At 40.4% G+C, this 10334-nt stretch overlaps 1 protein-coding gene across 1 annotated transcript in view; it reads right to left on the reverse strand.

Moving 5' to 3' along the window:
• The window catches only part of Xkr4 (XK related 4), a 422151-nt gene extending 412435 nt beyond the window's left edge, over positions 1-9716 (reverse strand). The window contains exon 1 of the mRNA XM_047565311.1: positions 8908-9716. Within this exon, the coding sequence (XP_047421267.1) occupies positions 8908-9716 (809 nt within the window). The remainder of the gene's footprint in view (positions 1-8907) is intronic.
• Positions 9717-10334: the final 618 nt, after the last annotated feature.

Raw genomic sequence — 10334 nt, forward strand, 5'->3', positions numbered from 1 at the left:
AAGTAGGCATATAGAAGCATAAAAAATATCCTTAATAATTCTGGATATAAGTATATTCTCAGATAGTCAAGCATGGGTAAGAATTAAATTAAAAATATATATCCTAAAGTTTCTCCAGACTGACTACCCAATCAGCAAAACCAATAATGCAAAGCAAGATGCATTTTTCTCAAAGGGTGACTAGAACTTTATGAAATCTAACCTAACATCACCAGGCATGGTGGTGTACACCTGTAATCCCAGTAGCTCAGGAGGCTGAGGCAGGAGAATCATGAGTTCAAAGCCAGCCTCAGCAACTCAGTGAGACCGTAAGCAACTCAGGGAGATCCTGTCTCTAAATAAAATACAAAAAACAGCGGGGGTTGTGACTCAGTGGTTCAGTGGTTCAGGCCCCCTGGGTTTAATCCCTGGTACCCAACGGAAAAAGAAATTTTGCCTAATATTAGTAATCTTGAAAAAGAGCTGAGTATACCATTCCTTGGTATTTATCCTAAAGAATTATAGTCATACTATGGTGATACATGCACAATTCATAATACCCAAACTATGGAACCAGATCTTTATCCAGATGAATGGATAAAGAATATGTGTGATATATACACAATGGAGTTTTATTCAGATTTAAAGAAAAATAAAATTATGTCATTTGCAAGAAATTAGATGGAACTTGAGAATATGTTAAGTGAAATAAGCCAAACTCAGGTGTTCTCTCATATGTAGAGACTAGAGAGGAAAAAGGAAAAGAGGTGGTGCAGGGGTATGTCATGAAAACCAAAGGGAGATCAGTAGAATACAGGAAGAAGACCAAGGGGAGAACAGGGGGAAGGGAAAGGGGAAATACTGGGGAATAATAATGGTCAGATCTTGTTATATTATGTGCATGTTTGAATATGCAACAACAAATTCCACCATTATATATGTTATGGTTTGGATGTGAGTGTCCCCCAAAAGTTCATGTGTGAGACAATGCAAGAAGGTTCAGAGAAGAAATGATTGGGTTACAAGAACCTTAACCAAATCAGTGAATTAATCCCCTGATAGAATTAATTGAGTAGTAACAGAAGGCAGGTGGGCTGTAGCTGGAGGAGCTGGGGCTTTGGAGGTTTGGTTTGGGGCATATGTTTGTATCTGGCAAGTGGAGATCTCTCTCTCTCTCTCTCTCTCTCTCTCTCTCTCTCTCTCTCTCTCTCTCTGCTTTTTGATCACCATGTGAGCTTCTTCCCTCTGCCACACTCTTCTGCCATGATGTTCATTCTCACCTCAAGCCCTAAGGAATGAAGTTGGTCTTCTATGGACTAAGACCTCTGAAACCATGAACCCTCAAATAAACTCTTCCTCTTCTATAGTTGTGCTGATGGGGTCATTTAGTCACAGCAGCAAAAAAGTTGACTAAAACAATGTACAACTATAATGTACCAATGAAACTATGGAAAAAAAGAAAGATCTGGGGTAATCTGTTCTATCCTTTCTAGATAAAATTGCACTTTTTCTGATTCACCATACCAAAAGAAACTCAAAGATGCAACCAAACAGCAAGTTTAGCTACATGCTTATAAAGGAAAAAGAATGCCCAAATTTTATTCATAGAACTGTAAATATTCACTAAGCATGCATTCATATGCATGTAAGTTTCACAACCAATAAAACAACTCTATGAGGACCTGCCCATAGAATTACTTTCTGACCAGCTATAACATCAGCAACCAAGGACATCATGGAATAAAGTCACTCATTATTGTGATCAGAATCATGCAATGCCATTCAAGAGCATATTTGCTGTTAAGAATCGCTGAATGTGATTTTTAAATTTTTTTTTAGTTGTAGACTGACAAAATACCTTTATTTTATTTTTATATGGTGCTGAGAATTGAACTCAGTGCCTCACATGTGCTAGGCAAGCACTCTACCACTGAACCACAAACCTAGTCCTGCTAAATGTGATTTTCCCCAAATTCAATAACACAACAGAAATATTTTATAAGATCATACCTGACAAATACTTTATCATAAATATCATCATATAGTATCATATTTTATAATGGATAAGAATTTTAAATCCAAATCAAATAACCTAGTCTTGCTTTCAGAGGTCTAGTTAGTGTGCCACACAAATTCCTAAAGCAAGTTAAAGAAACGAGTTAATCAGATAAGCCAGTGAATGCATATAAAAGGAAATCATTGCACATGTCAGTGATCCACTCATTGGTGCTATTAAGTTCAGAGGAAGACTATCTAAAGACAAAAAAATACAGAACATATTTAATAGCAAGTTTTTTACTTGAATATTTAATCATTAAGGAAAATTTTGTAAATGACATAGCAAAGACTTCCAAAGCCCCAGGGACTTATGGACACTATTCAAAACTAAGAGCATATATTTGTATTGACACTACATTCAACTGCTCTATTAAGATAGTCTGAAATTATGTATGTGTTAGGGGGTGAGTATATATTTTTTCACTTTTGTGAAGCAAACAGTTCATGGTTCAAGTGAATGGAAACAATTTACAAACTTTCTGTAAATTATTGCAAAGATACCACATAGATATATCCACCATACAGATTTATGGGAAATTATTCCAATTCATACAGAAAATGCATAGGGAGTAGTCTGACTTTGTGTGGATTTATGTCCATCAGTTAACTCGGAGATTTAAATACAAAACCCAGCACTCGGAGGTATTGTACAGATTTGCGATGCTCTAGGGGAGGCACTGGATTCATAAACCAATGAATAGATTTTACAGTGATACAACTGCAGTATTGCACAAAAAAATGCCTTCCATTTTATTTACCCACAAAAAGAAAAAAATAGTCTGCTGTGTTTGGAGCAGCATGTAATGATGAAAATTGTCATAAAATGTCAGGGCTGGAAGATGGTCTTATAGTGTAACACTTTGTATGATAAAGTTCCTCTACTACATCATTACCTAGTTCTTCAATATGCTGGTACAACCCAGTGATAAGAACTCAATGCTTCAAAAAGTCTTAGTTAATCTGTTATACCTTAAAAATACTTAAAAATTCTTTCCTACATCACTTCAAAAATCTCTTCCTATATTTTTGTTTTGTTTTGTTTCAGTATAGCTTTGTTTCTTTGTTTGGGGTTTTATTTCTGGTTTTTTTGTTTGATTGTTTACAATGTTGAGGATGGAGCTGGGTCTCATGCACACTAGACTAGTGCCAACATTCCCAACTCCACTACTGTCCCTGTGCTCCAGAGGGTTTACATGAAACTCCAATGTCTCCTCCACATTATAATCCTTGAGTCCTTTCCAGAGTCCTGTCAAGTTTTCAGACTTTTCTTCTACCTATATAATTGTCCTCAATCCCATTATCCATCTTTCACACTGCTTATTCTTCTTCCATGTAAGTCTTGAATTCTAACCTAGAATCTACCCCAAAACTATGTGACCTAAAGCATAAAGTATCTAAAATTCTGTCTCGACTTCCAGGTACACAAAATGGAAGCAGTAACTCCAGAGTTATTCTGAGGATCAAATAAAAGACCAATCTCTCTGGAAATTTACAATTAGTGCAGAAATATAAGGATCAGTTGCAATAAGGTAAGGTAAATTGCAGTAAGGTAAAGACCATTGTATCTTAAGGAAAATCTCCTCAAAATTAAATTTTTGAGCTGAATATGGTGACCCACACTTGTAATTCCAGTGACTCGGGAGGCTGAGGCAGGAGGATCACAAGTTTGAGACCAGTCTGAACTTCGTGAAGCCCAAACAACTCAGTGAGACCCTGTACCAAAATTAAATAGCACCGGGGATGTAGCTCAGTGGTAAAGTTCCCCTGGGTTCAATCCCAGCACAAATAAATAAACTTACTTTTGCCAAGAATTTACTTTCATATAGATAAAGTAAAACACTTCAACCAACCTGTTTTTCAGAAAAACAACTCTCTATTATGTTGGATCTATTTATATGCCCCAACAACATCCAACTTCAAATTCTGTGAAGTCAATGTGCTTTTATGAATGGAGGAGACATGATGGAGTCAGAGAGGAATTAGTCCTCTATGACATCTTTCAATTTTCTGCTATTCTGTGAACAAAACAATGTGGTAACACTTCTGTCAACCCTCATGTCTTATAATCCTCCAAAGACTCTTCTGTGTCTTCAGAATAAAATCTAAATTCTTTCTATTATTGTGCCCAAGGAATTCTCCATCCTTATGCCTAGCTGCTCTCCCTCATTCATATTTAGAGCATAAGCAGGTAACCGACCCTGTTCTCTTTGTCCACTTGCCTTGACACACTGTTGTACTCACGGCTCTCAAGTTAATTTCCTATGTCATTCAGGTGTAGCTTTTCCTTATCATTCAAACCTTCCTATAGACATTGCCTTCTCCAGAGTGCATTAACAAAATCACCAATGTGCTTTGAGTTTCCTTTTTCTGTTATAGTACTTATACCTATATTGAAACTACTTAACTTTCTGTCTTCCTCACTAGGCTCATCATAGATTCCTCAAAATGACCTGTATCTTATCCAGCTTGAGAAACATAGTAGCTAGCACAGTGCCTTGCATGCAGTAGCCACTCAATATATGTTCAATGAATAAAGTAATTAATATTCACAAAGAGGGAACACAAACATGCAGAAAATAGCCATTTGATGAACCAGCAAATTGCACCAGTCTTGCCTAATCCATATCAGAATTCAGGACTAACTCAGAATCAATACAGGGTCTTTATATGTTCCCTAATTTCCTACTCATTGCTTACCTCTTGAACCTCTACCTTTTGCAAAGAGTATGCCATTTAATCATTAATGCCACTACAAGATTATGTGTCTTTGCTGAAATTTGATTCAACAAGCTCAGTGTGTCCAACTGGTATAGTAAGGAAAACACTGGACTTAGATTCAGACCATGTGAGCTCCAGTCCCTATTCTACTATTTAATGAATGATGTGTTATTGGAAAGATCCCCCAACCAACCTAAAATGCATCTCTCTTTTCTACTTTACCATCCTTAGTAAAGGTAAAATTTTTTAACACATTATTGTCATTATTATCTGAATTGGCAAAAAATAACTCAGACTTTAGGATAAGGCAACCTGACTCCAAATCTTAGCTATAGCACTACATAATAGCTGGGTGACCCTGGGCAAGATACTTAATCTCTCTGAGGCAGTTTTCTCAAATGTATAGATACTAATAATTTCCTCTTGAGTTATTGTAAAACTTAGATGAGATAAGGAGTGAAAAAACATTCACAGGTTTTTCAAATACCAAATAATACTGTTGTTACCATTCTTATTTGACCAGGTTTAAGAATGGCATAGAACAATGTTTCTCAGAGGCTTTGTATTCCATATAATTATAAGCATATTTAATAGATGTTCCCTTAAAAATTATTGACAACTGCACATGAACTCTAAGATGTCATGCTATAAGAAAAGCTGTTTAACTTTGTTTGACCTACCATTTTCCCTATTTATTTGAACATGGAACACCCTTCAATCACAAGGGTGGAATAGCAAGCAGAATAAAAGCTTTCATCTTGTTTTTATCACCTCTCACTATAGAGACTCAGAAAGAAAACCCAAAATATCATAAACCATGAAAACCCTTCTCACACTACATCCATTAATGGACTTATTCTTTGCAGTGTTCATAAGTCTTAGAAAAATCCCAACTAAATAGGTACATATATACACAGGAAAAATTCAGGTAGAAATGTGAGAATAAATTTGATAAATTTTCAAGGAAAAAGACATTTGGAAACAATTTTTATGAGCACGAGAGCTAAAAACTGTCCTCATTGTGCATTTCTGATCCCAATTGGCTAAACTTCACTCTTAGTAATTTCTGGAATCATATGAAAAGAATAATAAAGAAACGCTTTCTTATTCATTTGCAGGCACAGATCAGTTAAAGTCAAAATTGCTCTTTTTACATGGCAGCAAAAGTTCACTTCATTATTTCAAATGGCTCTTTCCCAGTATTACCTCCTGTGACTTTAAAAGCTGCCATTAATTTCCCATTAGTAAACTTTAATTAAAATGAATATGTATCATTGCTTTTAGCAGTTGCATTTGTAATACGTGTACAAATACATGCAAATCTTGTCCACAGTGTTACAAATGGCTTATTTCTGTACAAGGAAACACTTTGATGTTATTTCAAAAGATTTTATCTGCAGAAAGCTTTTAGAATCTAACCCTTCCCTAAAAGAACTAGATTTTCATGTAAATACAATGAACAGTTAACAACCTAGTTAAAATCTATTTTATTGATCTCGGAAAGTAGCATGTTAAAACGTGAATAATGACCTCTGAGCTTTGAACCACTCAGTACTCTGGTGTTCCTGAAATATTTGTGTGCAGTGAATTGAAAAGGAAAGCTAGAAGAGGCAGGGGAATACTTCTAATTTAAGAAATCATAGTGGTCTCAAATATTGGATTGTGTGTAATACAATAGTGTGAGATAAGTCACATTTCACCAGCTTATTGTCAAAGATGCTTCTACCCCAAAAGTTCCATTCAAACGTTCAACACTCAGAGAAATTGGAACATATTAGAATGTATCTAAACATTAAATTTCATAAGTTTTCTTATCCCTTTATAATTTCTTGTATTAGGTTAAAAATTTTATAAACATTCTTTATAAAGAGAAAATGAGAATGATTAGTCTTACATCATGCTTCCATCAAGTTACCCTGGTGTCCCCCAAATATGCTAACCAGAATCCAAGAACAGTTAAAGGAGATGATAATTCAGATTTTCATACTAAGCATATCATTCTGAAAATGTTCACAAACATCTGATAATATTTCTAATAACAATACTTCTGCCTCTCAGGAAAATACCACAGAAATGCTTAACAAAAAAGGATCCACATGTTCCTCCAAGGGTTATGTCACTTAATGCCTTTGGCTGGCAGACTGTGGTTTTCTTTCTGCATTCAGCCTTACACTTCCATCCCATTTCCCCATTGATAGCTATTCTGTAAGGACAGTTGACCCAGTGGCTGTGGTCTCCCTAAAACGTTTGTAGGCCCTAATCTTTCCCTAGTTATTTCAATTATTTCTCACTTTCTGCATATTACTTTTGAGAAAATTAAACATCATTTCTCAATTAAGAAAATGCTTGGTTTAGAAGAGTCAGTATATACAACATAAAACAACTCATTCGGTTTGCAGAATTTGATAGATTTCCAAAATGTATCAAGGTGTAGGAAATACACATAGCTTTTAGTTAATAGAATTGGGAAGTATTTGCATTATACTATATCTTTAAAGCCATTAAAAGAAAGTGATTTCCAAATCTTGCATAAAGTTTGAAAAAGTTAATAAATGGAATGGTAAGCCTCATTTACCACATTATCAGATTAAAATGCTAATCATCTGCATAGCAATCATAATTTCAATAATTAAATCAAGGGTCCCAGTTCTTCATCATACATGAAAAAGAGCATCAAGCCTTTCCAACAATCACCCATGGAAAATAGAGCAATCACATTTTACTTACATTCCAAAAGTCCTTTGAGTGCAAAATATAGAGGTTTCCAACTTCAATTTGTCTCACTGCATATATCATATATCACTTTTCCAGAAACTATCTGCTTAAAACTTTTTCACAATCTGTAAGGTCACTATCTATGGCAATCTTTATTCTGGTTTACAACGTACTGGTCCTAGGAAAGGTGGTGAAACCATCACACTTGCTCTTCTCAGATAAAAATGCTGTCGTTCATTACAAACCAAAAGAAGTGTGTGTTACCATTCCACAAACCCTTAGTTGTTTTCAAGTAGGATACTTCAGCATAGTTGATGACTTAACATTTTATCACAAAAATACATACAGATAAAATTTAAAAACAACACTGATATAGCACAGTGCTGTCCCATATTGGTGTACTTTCTAGGAAGTTTCCACGTTACTTATACTATGAATTTACTAAGTCTTTTTAAAACCATAAAATCTCTGGATGTTAGCATCTATATATGTCCATACATATAACTTTTGGAGATGTTCAACACTGCTTGCAAAAGCTACTAAAACATGTAAAGTCAAAAGAACATATTCCTGAGCATATTGTTACAATATTCATAAATCAATGGAGTGACTGTTAGACTGATTATATTCCTCTAACAAGTGTAGCCTTGTATTCCAGTTTGAGATTGGCAGTAATATCTATGCAGAAAGATTTTCTAGATCAGATACCAAGTAGCAAAGCAGCCAGTAAAGATGCCAAGTACAATTAAAGTTTACATGACACACCAAGGGTTCTCAGGTACATGAAAAAACAGATGTGGGGATATTGCAAGATAATCAGAAGGTGCAACATATAAGTAAGTCTCAGCCCAGTAAAGCATACTTATTCATGCTTGGAGATATGTATGTTTCTATATGACAAGTTAAATGCCTACTTTGTGCTTTACTTCAAAGTATAGTGCTTCTCTAGCAGTGATGATTAAAATGTGCGTACTTTTGAGTGGTGACAACTCCCATCTAACTAGAATTGGTAATTTTTCCAAGGGAACAAAAGAAACCATCCTAATTGCAACACGCACCTCAAATTCAACATAATAAAAATGTTTTAGAAGATCTGACCAGAATCCTCTGCTACTCACTGAAAATGGGAGGGGGGGTTGTAGCACATGAAGAGAGAGAAGCAAGTGAGGCAGTGGGAAGACGTTAGGGATGAGGTGATTAAAACCACTTTGCTGCCCTTTCCTGGTTTCTCACTCCCCTCCCACTATAGTCTGAGAGAAAAAATTTTTAAACTGCAAGCCCCATTTAAACACACACACATACCCAACAACAGCAACTGAAAGAGTGTGACTAGGATCACCACCACAACAATCCTGAACGATTTTCGTGCAAAAGCAAAGCAGTGGGGATGTAGTAGCACAAGCGAATCTCCTTTGTCCCCCACCCCTGATACGGTACCTCCAGATTTGCCCGAGCTGCAAGATGTGGATGAGTGACTGCAGGAGCCAGATGCAGAAGGAGCAGGACGCAGACCTGTGTTTGCCGCTGGCCCGGGTGGCCCCGCTGCTGTTGCTGCCGCTGTTGGTGGCGGTGATGTTGCTTTTGCTGGCGTTGGATGCTTGTCTTTGCGGCGTGGAAGGACGAGCCTCGCCTTCCCCAGCTGCAGACCCTCCGCTGACCACGGTCTTGCAATCCGCTCCAGACTGCGGGCAGCTGGAGGCAGCGGCCGTGGCGCTGTCCTCGGTGCTGAAATCGTGCACAAACCAGCGGAAGCTGAACACTTGTACTGAAAGCGAGCCGAGCACCACGAAAAAGAGTGTGAGCCCGAACCACCAGCGCTGGCCGCGCAGGTAGTAGTCCACCGCGAGCCAGATGTCCGTGCCCACGTCCGCGAAGTATACGGCCACCGCGGCCAGGATCCAGAGGCAGTCCCACAGCGAGTAGCGCCGCTGCTCCCTGCCCAGGCGCAGGCACAGCGCCGCCGAGCCCGCCCCGCTGCCGCCACCCGGGCCGCCAGCGCCGCCGCCCGAGCCACCAGAGCCCCCAGAGCCGCCGCTCCCGGAGCAGCAGCAGCAGCAGCGCGAGCAGCCGCTGCCGTCCGGGCAGCAGCCTCCCCCGGCAGCCTCCTCGTCCTCGGCTCCCGACCCCGACGGCAAGCCTGGAGCCAATCCCTGCACGGAGCCCGAGTGGTCCGAGTTCTGCAGCGGGGTGAATGCCACGTCGCTGCTCTTCTTCATTTTCAGTCTCCCGTCTGACTTAGCGGCCATGATGCCTCCAAACCGGCGGAGAGCCCTCCTTTATCTGACACCTTTCCCCGCTGTCTCCTCCTCCCGCCACCTCCTCTCCTCACCCCGGCTTCCCTCCCTGGCGGCGCGGCTCTCCCTCCTCCTGCTCCTGCGCCGGCTCGCCTGCCGCCCGCCGCCGCCCGCCGGGCTGGGCGCTGGGCCGGGCTAGCGGCGCGCCTGGGGCCGGCAGGAGCGCCGCCTGGCTGCCTGCGCGGAGCCAAGCTGCTCACGGCGCCCCGCGCGCGCCCCTGCCCGCCGCCTGCGCTCCTCGCCGTCCTGGCCCCGCGGCTGCCGCCCGAGCCGCCACCGCCGCCAGCAGCAGGAGCAGCAGCGGCCGCCGCGGCGCTCCTCGGACCTGCACATTCCTCTCCTCCCCTCACGCGCGCTCCCTCCTCCCGCTTCCTCTCCTCCACCAGCTGACTCCGAGGGAGAGGATGACCTCATCCCTTCCCTTCCAGCTGCCGCCGCTCCCACCCCGACTCGGGAGGGGCGAGGGAGGAGGAGGGCCCCGGAGGAGAGGCCGGGACGGAGTGGAGCGGCAGGCAAGCGCGGGGACCGGTCTGGTTGGTCCCGGGGGCACGAAGCAACTGCGAGGTGTTA

The sequence above is a fragment of the Sciurus carolinensis genome, chromosome 1 (assembly GCF_902686445.1).
Source record: "Sciurus carolinensis chromosome 1, mSciCar1.2, whole genome shotgun sequence".
Lineage (NCBI taxonomy): Eukaryota > Metazoa > Chordata > Mammalia > Rodentia > Sciuridae > Sciurus > Sciurus carolinensis.